At 40.6% G+C, this 23,170-nt stretch overlaps 1 protein-coding gene across 2 annotated transcripts in view; it reads right to left on the bottom strand.

The window, feature by feature from the left end:
* Positions 1 to 13: 13 nt before the first annotated feature.
* LOC139767921 (ribosomal protein S6 kinase alpha-5) overlaps positions 14 to 23,170 on the bottom strand; it is a 36,058-nt gene continuing 12,901 nt past the window's right edge. For both annotated transcript variants that reach the window (XM_071697658.1, XM_071697657.1), the window contains exons 2-7: positions 6,608 to 6,682; positions 6,007 to 6,225; positions 5,435 to 5,550; positions 5,094 to 5,294; positions 4,250 to 4,687; positions 14 to 4,129 (exon numbers count right to left, since the gene is read on the bottom strand). In XM_071697658.1, the coding sequence (XP_071553759.1) occupies positions 2,513 to 4,129; positions 4,250 to 4,687; positions 5,094 to 5,294; positions 5,435 to 5,550; positions 6,007 to 6,225; positions 6,608 to 6,682 (2,666 nt within the window). In that variant the 3' untranslated portion in view covers positions 14 to 2,512. The remainder of the gene's footprint in view (positions 4,130 to 4,249; positions 4,688 to 5,093; positions 5,295 to 5,434; positions 5,551 to 6,006; positions 6,226 to 6,607; positions 6,683 to 23,170) is intronic.

Genomic DNA, 23,170 nt, shown 5'->3' with positions numbered 1-23,170 from the left:
ATAAGAAACTGCGTTTTATAAATAAATATTGCATTATGATATATTTTAACAACCAGTGGTAACAAAGGTAGGTGTCTCTTTTACGTATTTATAGCAACAGAACAGCACTCTCGTATGGTACAAGCTTCGGACCCCTGTATAACTGTTCATATATATTTATATTAATATTTGTATGTACATATATATACATTCTTTGAACTCTGAAAGGGTTCCTAACGTAACAATATATTCTTAGAAAAAAATTTGTTCTGCAGGCAACCGATGTAACTTATAAAGTTTACGACTTTAGATGACTTTTATGACTCTAAATAGACATATATGCATATGTATATACGTATACATACATATGTATATTACATGTATACACGTATATATACATATGTATATATATTATATATGAATAATATACATATATATATGTATAAATGTATATATATCTCTTGTTAAAGAATATGATTCTCTAGCGACACGATATATTAAATATATAGATATAATCTGTTACATCATCTCTTTGCGTTTTAGATATCTATATATATAATAACTATTATCATATACATGTTAAATTCGATAATATCTCACGTATAGCTTCTCTCCGCTACACACCGTGCTTTATTTGGTTTAACAGAGGAGTGTCGCTTCAGTCATCTTTGGTAGAAGCACGCATGCTTTTCTTTCTGCATAACGCTATCTCGTACAAGATAACACAAAACGTTACAACGCGTCTGTTCCCTGAGTTGATATACAACCGCATTTCAGTCTTTACCATTTTGTTACTTCATCTCTCACAGCAATTATTACACATTGATTAAGACAATCGTCTCACTAGTATAAACACAGCAATATCTAATAAAACGAAAAGAAAGTTTAAGGCCGGAAATGTGTTGCTTCTTTTCATAAATCCCCTGTCATGTGGAACGAAAATTTCTTCTTCTTCTCACATGATTTGTGTTTTAAAACTTGGAAAAATGTAGTACAAACGACAAAGGGGATAAACCCGAGATAATTTACAATTCATCGACGAACTAATTCCTTCACTTATATAAGTCAATAATTAGTCAACTTCCGAATTACATCGATCACGAATTAACGATAACACATTAGATCACAAAATTATAATAATCTGACTTAATTAAATCTAATTCATTTTCTCATCGCGCTCTCTGAATTCTTTATCGCAACTCATTCATTTCCCATCATTCTCAAAATTGTCACATATGTCAAATACTACACAAATACATCCAAGTGTGTGACGAGGTTTCTTACGAAAAACGTTAAATACTGAATAGAAATTCTTTTCGATTTTATCTTATTATCTAGTCAATAAACATCGTCATTTCTTTTTGTAATAGTCATCTGAAAAAATTAATTTAATTTAACAGAATATTTAACGCATGATTATATAAAACAAAAAAATTTCTTTAAGTTGTATAAATATGTGTCGTTATTCTCAATAACACTATCCGTAAAAGAGTGCTAAAGTTATATAATTTTCTTTTTTTAACAAATCGTACTTTTTTTTAATATGTTATTTTTCCTCTTTTTTTCGTTATTGAGGTACCACTGGTAATAATAGTTGCTTTTGTTCTCTTCGCGTACTCGCGCGTCATTTCAATTACATTAATATCTTTAATGTACTCATAGTTAAATGAGTTTTTGAGGCACATTCACCACATATACACTCGTCTTAAGCAATCGCTAAAATTTTCTTCGTATTGGCTAGTTAATCGCTGTCGTCATCCCTATGATTATCGATCGCAGAAGTGACGTTTGGAAGAAAATTTTAACGGAAGTGTGTAATAAGTTATAATAACTTACAACGTTTGTCGTCCTCGCACTATAATCACAGACAATCCCAGTTTGACGCAACAAAACGATTCACCATCTTATTCGCATCCGCCTACTTACATTTCTCTGTCTCCCTCTCTTTCCGATAGCGGTAATAAAAATAAAATTCTGTACACTGCGTAATGGCTTCTGCCCACGGGACGCGGAAACGCTTGCCGCGCGGCAAAACGCGACGCGGTAGCCAATAAACTTTTGGTTCTTACGGAAAAACAACGTTGATTGGCTACCGTGTTGCTCCTTGCCGCGCGGCAAGCGTTTCCGCGTCCCGTGTGCAGAAGCCATAATAAATTCTGTACATTGCGTAAATCCTCGCGGAGAAATGTTGATACTTTGTTGAGACCCTGACCACAGTGATATAATATCGTGTTATACACGTCCACTTCTGGTATCTATTCAATTCATCATCGTAAGAATGCACTTTTCAATTATATAATTATTCAGATAAAAAATGGACCAAGATTTAGAGAAGATGGGATGGCATAGTCATGTTATAGCTAGTTATATATCTACGTACGATATCCTAAAACTCTGGTGAGATAGGAATGATGCGATGTTCGCGTCCAAAATGAACGCAGAAGGCAGCGGTGTTATATACCGTGTAAAATGCATAGGAAACAAGGTGTGAATTCATTGGAGCGTTACTGGACCAAGCATAAGTAGGAAAACTCTACTCGACTATAATCGTGGCGAGCCGTTTCGGCCGCTTGCCAGCTTTATGTCTCCTATCGACGCCCCTTTCGTCATGCGCGGCCTGCGAGGACGACTCGAACGACTCCGTGGAATTGTCAGAACCTATATCTTTGTCCGAATTTATTATCTGTTCGAGTTTACGTTTTCGCGATCGGGTCATTGGCCCGCTACTACTGCTGCCGCTAGCCTCGCTGTCAACATCACGTCGATGTCGATGATGCTTCTTCGTCGGAATCACCTGTTGACACGACGAGTCGTGGTCGGCGTGGTTGCGTTTGGCCCGCTTCTTCGCGGTCCGCTCCAATTCCTGCAGGAGTGAGTGTCTTATCGAGGAATTCGAGTCGGAAGAAGAAGACATGGAACTCAGGTACTCGTTAACAACTTCGTCGTTAAAGTCGAAGACGCTTGGTGACGAGGTGGAAGTGTTCGCAGCGCTCGCCGTGGCGCTTGGTAGTTGCAGCAACTGAACTGACGACGGACTCGAGGAGGAGGAAGAAGACGGTCTCGACGTCGAGGAACTGGAATTGGAACGTTTGTGCTTGCGACGCTGAGCCAGCTTGGCGGCGTCGACCGCGCGCAATCGAAAACCCTCGCGATCGTGGACTGACGTCGAACTGGTGGCTACCGCGCTGTCCGCGTGAACAGTGTCAGTGACGGGCGTTACCGGGAGAATCGTCGTGTCGTGCATTGTCAACCACGGATGGTACACCAGAGAAGCCGCGGTAAGTCTGTTGTTGGGATCGATCATCAGCAGACCTTTCATCACTTGCTTCGCACCGGGGGACACGTGACTCCAAGCCTCACCGTCGAAATTAATCTCACCGGCTTTGATGCGCATCGCCACGTTAGGTGTGTCCGTGCGGAAGGGTGGGTTGTCGGACAACATGAAATACAGAATAGTCCCCAAGGACCACATGTCGCAGCTCTCGTCGTATTCTTGGTTGGCCACAACCTCCGGAGCGGCGTACGGAAGCGTGAAGCAGGGCGTGTGCAGTGGCTCACAGCTGTTCTTCATTCTCGCGAATCCAAAGTCAACTATTTTCACCGACGAATCCTCGCCTTGGTGCACGTACACGATGTTCTCTGGCTTGAGATCACGATGCACCACGCCGCGCGAATGCATATACCGCACCGCGGACGCCAATTGTCGCATCACTCGCTTCGCCTGCCGTTCCGAGAATGGCCGCGGTCGTTGCAACAATTCCCCGCCCGAAAGCAATTCCATCACGATATAGGTGTGAAGTCGATCATGGTGGACGTCTATTAGTTTCACCACATTCGCGTGACGCTGGCACGCACGCAACAGGCTCTCCTCCCGGCTGCAATCCACTCGCCTGCTGACGATCTTCACGGCGTACTCCTGCTGGGTCTTGCGGTTACGACACCGTCGACAAATCGAGAAGCTGCCATCGCCCAAAGCTGGTCCCGCTTGGTCCAGCTCGTACGTCTGGAAGAACGTGGACTCCTCGAAACACGTGCTGAGCAGGTCGGACAACAAAGGCCGCTGCGAACTGGTACCTTCCTCGCCACCGAAGATATCTCTGCTCACCACGTTGTCGGTGAACAGTATCGAAGGCGCTACGTACGAATAACCCTGTAAAATCATCCGAGTGAGAAATTTTCAAAATAATTAATAAAAACCCGCGATTGTAACGGGATATCTAATTACATATTTGTCCCGAGATAATAACAAAAAAAAATTAAAGAAGCCTACCCTGAAATGTTTATCAGGATAGTCGCCATCAACGACCGCCGGGCTGTCAACGGCAACGTTCATCTTCGTGAATTCGTCTGAAAAATTGCTGGTGTCCAATTCGTGCGAGATTTTTGGAACCAAAGGCGGCTTGATCTGTTTCTTTTCCAGACCTTCCCAAGTGAAGGCCGGTGCCGCGTCCATAAAGAAGGGATGCTCCTTAAGCTCCTTAGCGTCGCGCGGCCCACCGCCCAATCTCTGTCGTGGGTCTTTGACCAGCAAACGGGTGATGAAGTCGCTCACGTTGGCACTCATGTGGCTCGGCATCGGCGGCGGATCGTTCTTCAATATCCTCCTCGAGATTTCCTGCTGGTTGTTCTTCTCGCCCTCCACCGTAAAAGGCGACGCACCGGTCAGTAATTCAAACGTTAGCACGCCCACACTCCACCAATCGACAGCCTATGAAAATGCCATCTTGATTGTAATAGATACGTTTAAACGAGTATATACGTGACTGCATTACTGTTAATTATGTCCAAGGCACAATCGTATCTCCCCTCTTTTACATGTTATTATATACTTTTATATAACTTTATATACTTTTATACGTATAATTTTTAAGTATATGTATCTTTTTGCTTTCTGAACATTTAATTTAACAATTAGTTTGTTGCTTCTTAGCAATGAAATATTATATATAATTGTAATGTAATTATACGTATAATAATTCACGTATTATATAAATTTAATTGCATAGTTAGGGAGATATAAAACAGATAGTGAGAAAAGGAGCTGCCAAAACGGATGCGGGGATGAAATAACACGCGGGTCGGTAACGCGAAAAGGTAGAAAGGTTTCAACTCACGATATCGTGGCCGTTTGGGCCCGCCTTTACCACTTCCGGTGCCATATACTCGATGGTTCCGCAAAACGAGTAAGTACGCGCGTTACCGTTCCTCTCGTGCGGTAGGAACTCTTTGCTGAGACCGAAATCCGTCAACACGAGGTGCCCTTCCTTGTCCAAGAGTATATTCTCGAGTTTGATGTCCCGATAGATTACGCCAAGCTGTAACATGAAACATCAAACAAAATTCATGTAGATTCGGTTTAATTTATCTCCGTTCAGTTCATCGCGGACTGGTTTTCGCGTCAAGGGAAAATCTCATTGTTTGTGCGCGCGCATAACATTATTATATTAATACGTACATCATGAAGGCGCTCTAGCGCCAAGATAATTTCGCCGATATAAAATCGTACTGCGTCCTCCGTGAAGCAGTCGTGCTGATACAGGTGCGTAAACATTTCACCGCCGGCGACGTATTCTGGAAATAGAAATAAATATCTTGCATATTCGAAATTCTATGTTCTCTACGTGAGAAAGAAACGGAGCAAGCTGTTCTTCGTCGCGTTATCCAGTAATGTGACACGCGACAGACGAAATAAAAGGGAAAGACATCTTTTATTCTATCCGTAATATAAGTATGAAATTTTACATATATATATGGCTATACCAAATATTTTCTTTTATCCATTTATATAATATCTCTTACTTTCTCAAAGATAAATAATTTGTTTGAGAGTAATTGTTTATTATTTTGCAAAGGGAAGATATATTAACTTCCATCGTTTATTCAGTGAAATTTAATTTGGGACACACATACGCGTAGTATTATTATGTTCTTTCTTTTTTATTATTTATCTTTGTTTATCCTTTCTCTCTCACTGATAGATTTGTTTATTTTTTTTTCTTTTAGTTTCAGTTTCTCGTCGAGTCTCACCCAAGATCAAACAGAGTTTGTCGTCCGTTTGAAACGCATAGTAGAGAGTTATCAGGAACGGGCTGTCCCTGATAGCCTCCAGAATTTGACGCTCGGACTTGGTGTGCTCTGTCGTCTTCTTCTTCTGCACGATGGAGGCCTTCTTCAGCACCTTCATAGCATAGAGCCGTCCGGCGTCAGCACCGGTCCTCTTTCGCACCAGGAAAACCTTGCCGTAAGCTGTGCGAAAACGAAACGATCGACATTAAAAGCGTGACACGCGTCGCAGTTTAGGGAAGTTAATAATAACGGAGATCTCGAGAAATATCCGATACGGGGGGAAAAAACAGTGCGGCCGTAAAAAAAAGTATCTAAAATAAAAAATCGGAAATCAACTTACGTATATACGCAGTGTAAAGAGAGAGGTTTAAATTTGATGCCTGTAACGGTACAAATATTACAGCGCGTTACAAATGATCCGAGGGTTATTACCGTTACCGATAGCTTGAGTATTACTTATTTCCGATATTGTAAATATTATGATCCAGATACGGATACAAATATTGTCAGACGTTAAAGGGCCACGTTTCGGAAAAGACATTTCGTCGAAGCGCTCTCTCACCTCCGGTGCCAAGGACTTTCAGCAGATCGAAGTGTGTCATGTCCACTTTCTGGCTGCTGTTGTCCGCTAGATTTACTGTAACAGAAAAAAAATGACACTTTCATCAGAAAGGTTGGCATCCAATAATATCGATTGCGACACCCGTTATATCCTGGCAATTCGGCAGGATCGTTGCGGATCCCCGCTCGCGTGCTCGCGCACCGTGAAGCGGCTTTTACGAAATTTATGTAAAAGAAAAAGAACCTCTGAAATCGCGAAAACCGCGCGTGCTATACCCGGTGATCTAGTCGAACGCGCGAGAGAGATCGAGAAAGTAATATCGTTGCGAAATGCTGAAAACAGTCGAAATTGCGAGTAAAGCCCGAAATAATTTCGTGTATTTCCGCCTAATGACGTTTGCTTAACCCTCGGTGGTCACGATTCTTTTTTAAATATTTTTTATAGGATTTTTTTTTAACACGATGCCACTCAAAAAGTTAATTTTTTATAATGAGAATACGTTCTACAATGTTTAAACTTAACTCTAGAATTATTTGCGATCCACATAAACTGTTAGTTTTTGAACAGCACGCAGCTGTTTGAAAATTGGTTGGGGTCACTTTGACCTCGTGCGACTACCGAGGGTTAAAAAAGCCGGGAGCACACACCGTGAAAAAGACTTTCAATAAAATGAACTCTCAATTTGAGCTTCGCCGAGTGAGTCTAACGGCCGAACTGGAGTACGCTAATTAATAAATTTCTTCATTCCTAACGGTCACATTCTCTCCCCAACGCGCAACGTTCGCGTTCCTCGGCGACGCGCGGGTTGTCGCGCGGTGCGCGGGTTCCCAGACGCCGAGGGGGGCGAGGCAAGGGAGAGATTGCGGACGTTGTGACGCGCGCGAGGCTGACAAGGCTTCTCTCGCGAGACAATGAGGTTGCTCCTGGCATTCATTTTTCTCTCGACGCCGCCGCGTACGACGGGAGAGAAAGAAAGAAGGAGGAGAGGAGAGATAGAGGAGAGGAGAAAAACGTTTCTCGGCGCGTTCGTCGCGTGGACGACGGGGCGCGGAATGGAATGCCGCTTATTCGACGTGTGACACGCGAAGGTACGAACACCTGCGACACGCGGCTAATATATCGGCAGGTGCGACGACGCCGCGAATACACACGTGAGCGATTCGCCGCCCGTTGCGCCTCGCCTCGCCTCGCCTCGCTCACGCGTGGTTTATCGCGGTAGTTCGCACAACAAGAAACACATGTCGCTTGTAATTGAAGCAACGAACGGCGCGTCTAATGCACCTAAAAACGAAGGGAAAACAAATTCGTATGAAAATTACGAGAATACGTGGCGTTAAGCGCCGCGCTGCTGGTCGCGCGAGTTTTCAAGCCGCGGCTTTAAGGTGCCTTTTCATGTGCAGCATGCCCGCAGCAGCAAATCAGTTACGTGACCAAAATTTAATAATAATCAATATATTGTATGTCTCACTCAACACCAATTTTTTCTTGTTATGACAGAGCTATGTGTCCCGACAGGAATGTTTTTTTTATTAGGAATAATTATGACTACTTAATTGTGACTGGAATCATCAGAGTACGTGTTCTCTTTCAGCTGTGCTCTGCTGTTGGTGGTTCAGTTGAACTTGACGGCGATGAAGCAAAATATCCAGTAAGAAATTTTCAACCAGTAGCAGCGAACTACTGCGGCAGAATGCCGTGCATGAAATGGTACCTTTAGACATTCATATATTCCGAGGCAGCGGCGTCGCGATTACTTACGTTTCAGTTACCGCGTTACATAATTCGCGAAACAACTGTATCTATTCCGGCGAACGATAAGAAGCCAGACCGGTAACGATAATGACCAGTAAATAATGCATAATAACGATTTTATCGTTATTTCTTTCTTTCGTTATCCGCCATTTACTGTCAATCGGCATCGCCAAGAGGAAACACGCTCGTTTCGGTTTTGATTCCCCGCAAGAAAAACAAACGCCGCTCGTAATCGGAAAGGAACTGTGAATAATTGACGAGGTAAAAATATAAATGAGAGTAAAATTCCGCGGCGCACGCACGAGCGAGATATTATAGTCTCGCTCGCGATATGGAATCTACTTCGACTCGGTTAACGTCCATTTCTACCAATGTAGATTACCTTTAATCTTGTTTAACTTACTTTTTATCTTTTTTTCACTCTAAGAACTAGGAAAAAAATAAGAAGTAAGTTAAACCAAGATTAAAATCAACATTGGTAGAAATGGATATAAATATGTTCGCGTTTAAGTAATATTTACTTGCAAAGGATACGTTTATAAGATTTATACGTCATATCGCGGCTAACGAGCACATCATGTGGGAAAATTTCAAGGGGACAGCTGGGATTCGCGCCCGATTCCGGGGGGCCACCCAGAACGCGAGTCTTTATCGTCGAGACCACCTTTAAACCGATTCAAGCAGGCTTGAGCGCTGAAGCTGCACGTGAAATTGCACGTCGTAAGTCGGAGCGACTCTGCAAAGTACATCCGTGCGGAGTGTCCCAGAACTGCAGCTTTCTTTCTGCCAGCCACGACGAGTAGCATCGACCTGATCGTCGACCTAATCGCGATCTCTTACCCCAATTTCGAGCCACTTGCATAAATGACTATCATCTACCGAGTAATGTCGCTTTACGTTGATGGATTTTGCCCCGTATCATTTGTATACACGTGTATCTTTGTTATACTTTTGTTTGTCCTTCGCTTATCTTTCCTTATCTTTTATTATCTACCTCTTTATTGCGAAGTAATTAAGTGGGTCACAAAGTTCACGGACAATCGGAATCGAGAGAAAAAGAGAGTGGGGGATTTATGCAATATCTTCCGTGCTTATAATTTTATCTCTTGACTATTAAATTCGTAGTCAGTTTGAGTAAATTTTAAACCATTCCTAGGTCGCCATTGCTCCTACTCAAAATAATATCATTAATTTAATTGAAACAATGTTAATTTAACTAAATCAATGGAGTTAAAATAATACTGTTTTCCATTAAAATAATAAATTTCGACATACATGGTAGTTTGAATTGACAAAATGTTATTTAACTCAAGATATTAAATTTCATACTTCAATATTTAACAGTGTTTCCGCGAAACTATATATGTTATTCATGTCGAAAATAATGAAAAATACGCGATAAGATTCTCGGTGTGCAGGGAATGGAATCTTAAGAGAACGGCCCCGTGGCTATATATTAGGAAAGGATGACTAATAAGGCTATCCCCCCATCGAGCTCATTTCGTTGACTCATTCGACGGTAATGCAAAAAATGGGAATTTCAAGATTGTGGCTACGGCCGCAAGTGGGTCACGATTCTGTTACGGAAATTATAAACGGCGTTGCCACTTTCACTTTTGCATCTTCGCGTCTCTATATCCTTCCGCGGATTTTTTTTCTTTTTTTTTTTACGCCAAGAGAGAAACCCATTTCTCGGTAGGGAAACGGCGAGCGAAGCCGGAAGATCCAACGGCTAAATCGGTACGAGGAAATCATCGCTGGAGGGTTAATGCGATCTCACCGAGACCGTGCAGAAATCTCCGATACTCGTTAAAACCTAGGTATACATGTGCCATTCAGATAGTTCAGGACTAATCCTTTTCGTAGAAGTTCTCACGTTAAATAATTTATTCTTATATATAATGGTTTGACCATCTAATTAAGTCATCTCCAAAAATCCTCGTCATAATAAGAGCATAAGACACGTGTAGCCTAACGAATCGCATAATTCATCAAGATTTAATTAGTATCTCAATGCCTCCTTGCGTTTCGGAATCGCCTCAAACTGTTTTCGAATCGTTAAATGCTTGAGAATGTTCTTTTTCAAACGTAGCAGAGTAAATTATCATCAAATATTCCTAATCTATAAAGGAATCGGAGTATCTATGAGTCGCAACTAGGTGAACTAACATTTACTCGAGAACAAAATGGATCTGAAGAATATTCCACGATTGCGTAATCGCGTTACGAGAATCGAGAACAGGTGACCAGGCGGTGAAAGCACACGGCTACACAGCGGACGTGGTTCGCGGAGGTTCGCGAGGCTCGGGTGAGTAGGCCCGGGCGTCATTCCGGGCGTCCCCGGCCCTGACTGCCAGAGCCTGAGAGAGAATGCATGTCAAGGTAGCGTAGGAGATTCGCACCAGCGCGGCGTACGCATGTACCTATCTACGTACGTACGTACCTCGCGATTATCGCGAGCTCGCGGATTCGCGCACGCGACTAGCGCAAACTAGCGCAAACCCTCCGCGCAAGGAGAATCACGGACGTGGAATGACCCACTTTGCCGGAGGTGCGAGTCAAGTTCGCAGGGGACCTCCTCGCGTGCTCCCGAGGACGGTGCATCTCGTCGAGAGACGACCGATTCCCGATTCCCCTTTAGCTCCGATCTCCGATTCGGCGACGGCGGCCTCCTTCCTTCGAGCCGGCTGGCTTGCCGACTCGAGGCGCGAGTTTCGCCTCTCCGTTACCTCGGAACGGCATTCCGGCCCCTCTCACTCGCGTGAATAATGAGTTCCCTTTTTCTGACGCCCGACTGCACCGAGGGAAAAACAATCGGAGAAGGATGTGTACCGTAATCTCGCGGTGCCGGGGATGCCAATTTGCGAAATTGGCCTCGGTGCAAGAAGCGCCTCGGCAGATTTTCGTATCCGTCTCTCTCTTCCTCTGAAGTACACCGTGTCTTTTTCTCCTCGCTTTATAATGCATTAGATTAAGCGAAATGAAAGAATTTTAACGACGATATCCCTCTCTTTCTCCCACCTCCTTCACCGGCGTCGATTCCCGTTACCTTGTGACTGAGAAAGCGAGATTAGGCGATTCAGCGTCCGTTTCGAGTTCCAAGACGGTTCTCAAGGCTCCTCCGGTGTTTCGTGTCATATTCCGGCTTATTACATAATAGATGGAGATTCCATCGAGTTCCGCGGCCGCCGGATGTCTTGATTTTCTTCGAAACGACCGCGCGGAAATCGTGCGGAAAATATGGGAAGAGGGAGGAGGAGAAAAAGGACCCTCCCCTCCGTTATCGTACAATTTGCGACGGGCGTACCCACGAGCGCGACGGTGCGAGATACACCGTCGCGGAAGTTCCGCTTTTGTCTGACCCAGATAGTCGGCATTCACTCGCTATTTCGTAACGGGACCGACTACTTTCTTTCGCCGGCCGCGACGTCGGCTCGACTACGCGTGTATGCACAACAGCGTGTGTGTGCGTGTATATGTATGCGTGCATGTGATAGCAGTGTGCACGAGAAATCTCTTCCCCCGGTCGTCCCCTGCGCTCGTCGCTCGGAGCGTGTTGCGCCCGAACTTTTGCCCTTCGTGACTGAGGAATTTCTGTGGCAACACACGGGGGAATGCCCGTTTTTCAAGTCATCGACAGGTTCATTCGTTTATCAATATGGGCTCGACGCCGCGATATCGAAATTGATGAAAAGTGTCGACGTAAAACGTCGATTAGCTGCAGCATCGATTTCGTAGTCATACATTGTTAAATATTAAAGGATGAAATTTAAATCAATATCTTGAGTTAAATAACATTTTGTTTTTGTTAAGTACCATGCGTGTCGAAATTTATTATTTAAACACAAAACAGTATTATTTTTCCACTATGGGTTTAGTTAAATTAGCATTGTTTTAAAGTAAAATTGGCGATATATTGAGTAGGAATAGTGACGACTTGTAAGAATAGTTGAAAGTGACTCAAATTGAGTATAATTTGACACTATGAATTTAACAGTGTAAGAATTGATCGCAGATAAACGATCGTTTCGAAAGTGCTATGTACGTCAAAAAATTTAATTTGATAATTAATTTAATTATAATTAATTTGATAAACAAAGTCAATTACAGGTTTCATCGGCAAAGCGTGTCGCTGAATACGAATTGTTATCGCAAAATCGAAATTTCCATCTTGACCGAGTAAAATGTTATAATGCTATGAGTAAAACAAATGCCAAAGTGTACCCGAGAAATTAAAAGTAATAAAGAGAAACTCTCTTTTCAATAAATTCCTAAACATTGTAATTAAAAAGAAAAAGAAAATTATTCTTTACAAAAATATCGATAAAAATACTTATAATATAATCCGTAATTGGCAATCAAATTGACATTATTCTGCGAGAAAATGTTTTTCTCCTTTCCTCGTCAGATTCTTGACAAACAAAGAATCTGTCCTATATAGTCGCAGATTAATTAATATATAACAATAAGACAAAAAGAATCTGTTACGTGGCGCAGTCATTCCGTAATGCGAACAATAATTGCATAAACAGGCCACCGGGATCTACCCTTCGCGACGTTAACGAAAAACGAGCGGACGGCGAGGGAGGGAGGCAGGGAGGGCGGGGGAACCGCGTGGCCGGTATACCGTGGCGCAACCGTTACTTGGTACCGTACTGCCTCGGTGCTACATACATTCCACCATTCTACTCGTGGCGACCGTGGCTGCAGCGCGGCACGTGTGGGGCAGTACACGTGCGGCTCGAGAGAGAGAAAGAGAGAGAGAGAGAGAGAGAGGTTACGTCGAACGGTAGCGGTAGCAACCGCTGCCTCAATTAATTGAAACGATATGGAAACGCCGCGCCGCGTCGCAAGCATGAGCGGCGAAATCGAACGGATGGGCACGGCCGAGCACGAGGCTCCATTCATCGCACAGATCAAAACTATCTCCTCCGTTCTTGTCGCGGGCTCGACGAGATCGAGAAATTCAACATCCCCCGCGGATTCCCTGAGAAACTCCCTCGAGGAGAATCATTCGCGAATCGGGGGGCGAAAGTGAGCGCGACGAAGAAAGCACTTTCGAAATGTCGTCCCTAATCTACATTTACATCGATAAAGACGGTTCTTCGACGGCGAGAGATGTTTAAACCACGTCGAATATTTTATTTCTCTCGTGGAGAATTCAATAGGCCGCATATCGCGCTACGATTTCACCAGGACACTGTCATTGTTCCGTATACATGAAAGACGCGTGATTGTTCCTTTCACGTCTTTTCTTTTTATCGCGCTTCCATAATAAGAACTGATACACGAAAGTAGCCGTGGGGGACACCGCCGTGATAAGATCAGCGGCGTTGCGCTCTCTCGTGCAATAATCTCTTTCAAGACGTTCGATTACCTCGAGAAACACCCGATACGGACGAACCGCGGCACGAGCCGCTCCAGATATCCATTCCCGTGTTTATCGGTTTAATATCGTGCACGACGGAGGGGGGGAAGGGGCACGCTTGATATTGATCTGTTGCGATTTTATATTTAGAACCTTACAACTTACAACTCGCGCCGGATCGGCTTGTTTACTCGCCGGTACACATCTCGACCGGCGCGACGGCGGCGGGGAAGAAAAAATAGTCCCCGTCGCCGATCGCCGTGCCAACAACGGGAGATCCCCGAGTCCATGAACTCCGGACTCCTCGACTGACGAAAAAAAGTCGTGTTGAAACGGTAAATATAAGTATGGGACAATGCGTTAACGCATATACACGTAAACACCGTAAAAATATGTTTTACGTTGTTGCTTTTGAGGTACATTTTAGTCCTCCTGGCGCTATTTCCGACAGGCATTGAGAGCGACGCGTGTATTTTGTTAGAGAAGAAGGTCTCACATACACGCGAGGAGAAACCCTCGTTTAATAAGTATACTCTTTATCACGATTCTATGAATCATTTTTGCTAATGTCGTTAATCGCTATGCGTTCGCAGTACCGAATTAACCGCAACTAAATTGAAATCAATTAAAAGAAATGTGGACAGATCTTAACAAACGTAAGTACCTAACGTATGTAGATTGCGAAGGATAGAAGGCAAGTAAATTATCATGTTCAAGATAGAAGACTATAAGATAATCGTGATTATACACAACATGTATTATTTTCTATCTAATTCGAAAGGAAATAAAAATAATAACTTTTGACTGCTTCTGTACAAGGTGATTTTTACATAAATACATCTAAAAATGCAAATAAGCTTTTTACAATGCCGATCTAAATGCTACAGTCTTCAAGATTAGCATAAAAAGATTAATATATACCCATGAATTGTCTGGCATCAATCAATAATAACAAAAAGACATTACGACCGCATCAAAGATCAAGTGTAAAAACATGGAGATTCTTCCTGATCATTAGCCTTGCATGAAAGACATTAATCGTTGATAACGTATAAACGTAAACGTGCAGATTCAGCGAGGCGACATCCTTGAAAAGCATTCCGCGTCTCAAGTTTAAATGGCTAAGCGATTTTATGATTAGAACACTATCTGCGCTAGATAAATATATCCTATATCAATTGCGGACTTCCCAAAATATAAAATAGTAATTTAATAACAATTAACTGATGTAGAAGCTAGTGGCAAGATATCTTAAAAACATATAATGTCTCAGAAATAGAAAAGTGTATTCATTGCTTATCGAAAGATAACGAATTAATTAAGATAATAACGAACCCAGGACCATTGTGTATAACGCGCGCGCGCGAGAAAGAGAGAGAGAGAGAGATATATACGGGGGATTCACACAATTCTCAGAGAGGTTTATTTTAAGAACTTTCATGGGAAAAAAACGGTTTGATTTATTAAATAGCAGTTTATCAATATGAGGGCAAACCCCCGGATTAATCCTTGGTCTATTTTCCTCCCGGTAAATAGTTGAGCGTCTCCCACTTCGCATGGGAGCCCCGCGCGTATCGCGACACTTAAATATTAATTCGCCTCACGGCGTAATTATGCCAGAGGAAAGCCGGCCGCCATATCGGCCGCTCCGCGGCAACGGCGGTGACATAACGTACGTACCGCGTATTACGTGCATGTCACCCGCGTTGTCTCTCTCTCCCGTTGCATCACCGAGTTTATCGACAAGTCGCGCAAGAACATCCGCGACAACGGACACAGCCAGCGTCGTTGTCGTCGTCGTCGTCGGCGCGACGCGAATAATTGATAACGAGAATAATTCGCTCGGACCGTTTAATATTTTAACCTTCCAGGTGGGGGAATTCTCGAGACCGTGGCAACACAACGGCTCATTTCTCCCCCTCGTTCCTTATCTATAATATTTCTTCCCCCTTTCTCTCTTTTTTTTTTTCTTACGAACGCGTTAATATTGCATAATAGTTCGCTCCGTCGAACGCGAGCGACTCTGAATTTCCGAAGGCGTTGCAAATTCTTTTTCCGCGCTCAGCGACGCGATCGCGAAACTCACTGCCTTACTAAGCATCGCTGCCAGATATTTTTATCACGCGATATACACCGCACAATAATGTCCCCGCGATGATTATAAGTGTGCGCACGTGTCGGTGAATGTGTTACGTGATGGTGATGCAGTGATTCTCAGACCGCGATTGCAGATCTTTCCGACGCGACGCGACGCGACGCGGCGGATGGTTTCCAGTCACTGGAACGTGTAATCGATCTCTATATAGTTTGCGATCGGACAATATTAGATTTCTCACTGACTCAAGTTATAAACTGAAGTTATAAATAACTTTATTCACACATGTGATAAATCAAAAATAAACCTCTTCTCCGATCTCTCGCTCGACGTCTCTTTTCGAGAGAAGTCGATGCGATTTTAATAGAAAATAAAAAATATAACACTCGAATCTAAACTGTATATATCTCAGAAGCCTAAAAAATGTCGCAGAGTTCGGCAAAGTGTATATACATAAGTATTCTGTGCATATAGAAAGTTATCCTTCGGAAAGACATTAATACAGATTCGCGTGTCTAATTTGAATTTACAATTTGTAAATCGTATAACACACGTGTATTCCCCAATGTTAAATTAATCGTCTGCTAACTAGTTATTTAGCATACACGTGCAATATGCTGCTATTATCTCACTGATAAATAAATATTTATTCAGCGAGGCAAAAAGTTATTTATCTGATTGAAGAACGTATAATCGCATTGATATTAAATAAAATTAATCTTAGAAGAATGGCACTAATTGTAAGATTTATCCTCATATCTCCCGATATTCCATTTCGATTAATATTCTGATTAATATTGATACAATTATTTGTCAAGGATTATTGTAACATTTTTTTTGCGCGCTAGCAAGAAATATACTGAATCACTTAACTTAAAATGCAAATAATTTAGTTGTTGTACATTTACCTCAAACGTTAATAATTTAATACAGCGATGGAGAACTTCGATATAACACAGAGAAAAATTGTCAAGACTTTCCTATTATCTTTCTCCATTTCACTTTAAAACTTTCTTTCTCCAAAATCTGTCTAATACCCTTATTTTTATATCAGGCCTTTCTTCTTTCTTTAATTACATTTTTCTACGCAAATTGTTGTAAAAATGCATTTCAGAACCAATCGACCCGAGCAAAATCCCAATGTCACAAATGTAGTACGGTCGAATGCGATTATTGTCGAGTACACATGAACACATGCGCGATGCGGGCTCTATAAATAGAAAGATGCTTGGTGCTATATGCATACGCGAATTGCTAAATTTAGACGCTTTCAGGGATTTTTGCAGGACGCTCGTGCACACCGCCAACACGAGTACCCAAACAATTAGCGGCCAATTTGTACGGATTAGCTTAACCAGTTTTTGAAAAAGCTGCATTCGTAATAATCGTACGCTCTAAATCTAAATCGTTTCTCTCAAGAGCTTCTCCCGCGTAATTAACAGACTGTTTTAATAATTAAAAATATTCTCGCAAAACGATATAACTTTCACTTTTTAGAGATAAACGAAAAAGTAAAATTTATCTCTCATATATTCGTGACAGCAAAAATTCTTGTTTCTTCTCTTTAAGTTAAGATTCCGACCATTTTTACGAATATGTCTTCAATCTAAATGGAAGAATATCTAGAAGAATTCTGGAGACACAGTGCTAAATAATAAATTCTAAATGGAAAGATACCATCAATGTTTCGTGCTATAACCGTCGCGATTCCGTGGCGACCTTAGAACCATTTTCCCCGTTATCGATGCCAAGAACCGAAATGTGCCACGTGGCCTACTTAATTTGGCGCCCACACGTCAATTTTTTCTCTACCTATAGTAATCATTAATTATTCGCGAGTTTTCCATTAAATTTCTATTTTTAATCGAACTCTATCGGCTTCGAATATTACTTGTTTGACAGTCGTACCGTTAAAAGTAAAAAAATGTACAGCATTGATTCAAGTGCTGAATATTAAAATATATAACTTTTTTGTATTGACGTGTATTGCATTTGGTCTTAATAATTAATTATAGTTATAAATAATAGAAAATGTATCTCAAAAGTGAGATCATGTCTCAGTCTTTATACATTTGACAGAAAAACTACATATATCGTCTATATAACTTTCTCCATGACAAAATAATTCTTTATTTTTAAACAAAAGAAGTACAGCAATGTAATAAATACAATGTAAAGCAATAAATGTGCAAAATAATATATACAATATATATAAGATCACACGACATTAAACTTTAATAAACCTAATTTTTAAACACAATTTTAAACACATTAAACGCATTAAATGACTATATTTATTTCCTTCTTCTTTTACACTACTTTTTGTTTACATATATACGCACTAATCTATATTATACATTTCGTTTTGTCAATTATTTATATATGAATTTTATTATTTCGTCAATCAGGAACGCGATACGTTCTGGAATAATTCAATAAAATACGAATAATAATAACGAACAATAAGCTTAATTACGAAGCGCTAATTATTCGCGATCGAAATACGGGGGGATTAACGTAGGGATTAAATTTTGGAAAAAGGTTTTCTGTTTGCGCCACACACACAAGAGTTCTCGAGCCGAAACTGGCCGAAGTGAAATGTGAAAGTAATATGCATGCTCCTGAGCACATTACTCTCGCGAAACACGCGAAATCTTACTAAACGAGTTACGCGCCACACTAAAAACCAATTTCACTCGCTCCGAGAAATACAAGGAAAACGAAGAGTTCGCTTATCATCGATTACGGATTAGGGACACTACCACACTATATCTAGAAAACTCGCGTTACCCATATATTTCATCATTATAATTGAATGATGTTATTTATTATTCGTTTAACGATACGGCCGAACCATGAAATTTTTATCACTTCTCGCTTGCTGCTCAATTAATTTCACACGAAATCAATGCAAAATAAATGCCGCCGTGATTAGATGTCCTTTGTAAGAGAAAAAGAAGTATTGTCTTAATATTTACTCGTGCGCATTGAATCGTCCATTTAATGCATTCCTCTTTAAGATATATATTCTACTTGATATATTCCAACTTAACAACATAAAAAAATTGCAAAAATTTTACGGTTTGCAGAAGAGCAGCTGTACGTAATTAGCATAACCAGTTCTGCAACAAAAGCCGAAAGTTTGTATATAATGCAATTATGGAAATTATCGGGTAACGGTAACTAAGTTCGTCGTAAAAATCATCTGGTACGTTAATTTCTCGGATAAAACAGCAATCCGCGGCACGGAGCAATCCGCACGCTATCTTTGTTAGGGATGGGGGGGGGGGTCTGCGTGACCGTCCCACGTGCCACACTGTCATGCAAAATATCTGCATTAGGAGGCAGGTACGCGTCTAATATTCGCGTGCCCAAGAAAAAACGAATGCGACACGACTGTGTCTCGCTTGCATGCCGCGTACAGGCACACACTTCGCGCATGATCGCTAATTTAGTCAATGCTAATGCGTTCCATCGACGATGACACCAAGGTTTAAAACGGCCGTCGATGTAAAAACTGCTCGCGATAATAACCTGATTGTATCTTCTCACGGGCAAAAAAGTGTGGATAATAAAATGCGCAAATGAATGTATGCAGATGAAAGTGTAGCGGATAAGTGTGTCGAAGCTGTTAACATATATGCGGTTAAAAATTACGCGCGACGATTTAGCGTCCTTCTCCAAGGCAGTGAAGAATCGAGGGCAAATAAATGTGATATTTTAATAATAAAAAAGAAACGGAATACAATTATAGCGTAATTCGAAAATAGGCACGAGCAGCAACGGATCATTGTTAAAACTATGGCACCCCTGATTAATTTTATTATTTATAGCGAGCGCAATTTGACAGATTCATTGTCAATTTTGAGCGGAAAAACCGACACGAGACAGAGTTCCCAAGAAATCGGTGACTCCCTAAAAATTTGTCGGGTCAGCGTTCTCGACATTCCTTACACGTTATACATACATAAAGCTCGCAGAAATATGCTCGACCTCCAGACAATGTTTTTTCACGCGATTCTCTACCATATAATTTCCTCTCTCTTTTCTCTTTACATTTTTTTAAAGCTTATTATGTTATTATATACGTATAAAGCTCCTCCATTCACAAATTTATAATAATAATTTAATTTAGAAATATAAATATTAATAAATTATAATAAATCAATATTATTTTATATATAATAAATTTGACTAATACATTTTATGACATATATAATTATTCATAATAAATATTTGAATGTATTATCTACATATTATTCACATTAAATTTTGTTATATCAGAAGAGGGAGGAGGTCTTTTTATTTATAAACTTTTATTTTTATCCATCACTTACAAAGTGAAAGTTATTTTTAGCCTTTCATGAAATTTTGCATTCTTATTTCAGACAGGAAAGATTTTCTGAATACCATCAGGTCTGAAAAAGACAACAAAGATAACAAAGAAACTTAATCGGAATGCATCCTAAGGGTTTGATTTATGATCCCTTGTTTTTGACATTCTCTCTTTCTCTTTTTTCAGAAAAATTTTCTTTGAATTTTTTTTTTAAACTTAAACAAAATACCTGAATTCTCAAAGAGACTTCAAAACTACAAAGCTGAAATTGTTATAATTTATAGCCTTCCTTTTTTTTGAAACTGATGCCGAATGTTTTCTTAATTGCTTCGCATTTTATATTATAATAATATATATAATTAACAATTATTAATTAATTATGAGCAATATAAAATAAGAATTAATATACTATAGTAAAGTAAATAACATTATTTAAAGAACATTATTTATGGCGTTTAAATCGGAAGGGATTTTATTTTCGCAAATAATTTTATAACTTAAGGCTTAAATATCAGGTTGCTAGGAAAGTTCTGGCCGTTTCAGGATTTGACGAAAAATCTGTTCACTGGAACATTCGCAAAATTTCTACCGAAATCTGCCTGAGCGTTGGCGAAAGGTCATCGATGCGGACGGTGTCTACTTTTTGAATTAATCAACTTTTTTGGTTTTGTACAAAATAAACGTTCATGGTGTGGGTTCCCAAGGCGGCCAGAACTTTCCTAGCAACCCAATTAAAATTGTGAGTGTCGAAAATTTAAAAAAAGCTGTGTCCGACTGACCTGTCTTGGCCATTTTGCAGGAAAAAATTGGATCACCCAAGTTTCACAATGTCACAAACAATATCACGATACTAGAACTTTTTTGAGTTCTGGAAGAAATCAAAAAATCCGTTTTCGCGCATTGCCTCTCCCTCCGCCTACGATAATCGGAAATTCTGCTGTAGAAACCCGAATTGAGAAGCGGCCACTTTTAGCCCGTTCGATAACGGCTTTCCTGCAGCGTAGTGCATTCGCGACAGTTCAGGTTGCTTTCCGCTACACGTGCACCGGTCGACTGAGGCGACCGGACTGCAGGCCGCCGTTAAAATTTCTAAAGACCTAATAGCTTAAATTGTCCCCACCATTCAGAACTTTTCCTATCTCTAAGGGCCTAACTAACACAAGCCTTGGAAAATTCTATCCCCTCCGCTCACCGTACTGCGTTAGAGCTTCTCTTAAAATTTCCAAGAATCTACCTGGTTCCCCCACTACTCATTATATCAAGTAAGTTTTCTCTGAAGAAGAAGGACCGAAACGGTTCTACGGAACTTCATAGAATATTTAAGCTGCCGATGTGCAACTAATCGAACTCACTATTAGAGGACTTGAAAAGATTAATTACACTGGATATATCGGACGTAATAACAATTTTTTTTTTTTTACATTACAAGAGTTGAATTTTTTCTTCGAATTCTTGAAAAAGTTATGTGCACCATACAGCTGAATATTTTATACATTTCAATCTTTAATCCTACAGAAAGGCATATTTTGTCGAAGTGTCGAATCGCCTTCGTTGCAAACAAACATTGAAATCATTTTCGCGCGACTCTGACATCGAAATCCATACACGCAGAGCTATATCAACCTTATTTGCTTTTATCATCTTCTCTTATCTCGAAGCAGTCAATACGCGCTATGTCATAATGGAAAGACCAACGATAACTATATACTGCGATTGTCCACAATCATGAAAATGTGAAATGTTGCATCGAAAGCGAGACATTTGTTAAACAACTCGACGATTAAATTGTCGTCCATTGCAATTGATTGAAATGTAAATAAATTCGACTGCTTATCGTATGAAGAGCTGAAAATTGGATAAAAGATATTAAAAAAAAAAACAATCTTAATTTAAAAACAATCTTAAATTAAGATTCTTCAACAGATTCAAAATCGAGTCTTTGTCAGAATTTTTATTTAAATTTTAAAATTATATTTAACTCTACGAAACGTCATATTTCAAATAAGCAATTCATATACATCAAAACTTGATAACATTGTCGTATATATCGTGCATCGATTAATCTTTACATTACTTGAATAAACATGTTACAAAAGCAGCTAGAAATCGTGCCCATAAAAACTAACGTCCATCGTATTAACCGTATCATAAAAATGTGATTAACAATTAGGTTCATATCAACAATTCTGAACGGCATAGCAATCTCTCTTCTCTCTCTCTCTCTCTCTCTCTCTCTCTCTCTCTCTCTCTCTCTCTCTCTCTCTCTCTCTCTCTCTCTCTCTCTCTCTCTCTCTCTCTCTCTCTCTCTCTCTCTTCGTTCGAAACGAAGATACGCAAAGTTGCGCAAAAATCTCGTCTTTTTATGGCCTAATAATTCCTCGCTTGATAAATGGTGTGTGGCCGCATAATTTCGCGCTCAATAATTGAAGTATTTGCTGGTCGAGCGAATATTACAATACAGCGTTTTCGGTGGAGACACTTTCGTAATAGAAACAAGGCAAATATTACGCCACTGGATGTATCGGGTGTACGTACGTAACCGTACTCGGTACCTCTGGGCAAGATAATCGTATATCGCGTCGCGTCGTTGAAAAATATTACAGCACACAGCACCGTTTTAAGTTTACGATGAATTGCCGTGTACTTGCATGGAGAGAACGAGCAGACGACACTTCCGTCGATACATATTTTCGAACCTATCACATTTTTATCCTTCGCATCTAATTTCTATATACTTTTCTGATAAAAATAAAAGGAATTGTGTGCAAGAGACGTCCGTCAAAGATATTCATTTCGGTATACTCTTTCACTAAAATTATATTTTATTATAAGCTTAATTATATACTCAAATTTAATTATTAAACTCAAATTTATTTAAGTCTTCGATGCTCAATCTGGCGAGATCTCTTAATTTCAAATTGCGATGTAATGTTAGTCAGTCGCATTGTTAATCGCTAACATCCGTTCGCGTGCCCGAGGGGAACAAGGAAAAATACATAAAATATACATAAA

This window comes from Temnothorax nylanderi, unplaced genomic scaffold, assembly GCF_030848795.1.
Source record: "Temnothorax nylanderi isolate EJ_2023f unplaced genomic scaffold, tnyl_v1.0 TNYL_tig0013_pilon, whole genome shotgun sequence".
Classification (NCBI taxonomy): Eukaryota; Metazoa; Arthropoda; class Insecta; order Hymenoptera; family Formicidae; genus Temnothorax; species Temnothorax nylanderi.
This window is presented reverse-complemented; position numbering and strand designations above follow the sequence as displayed.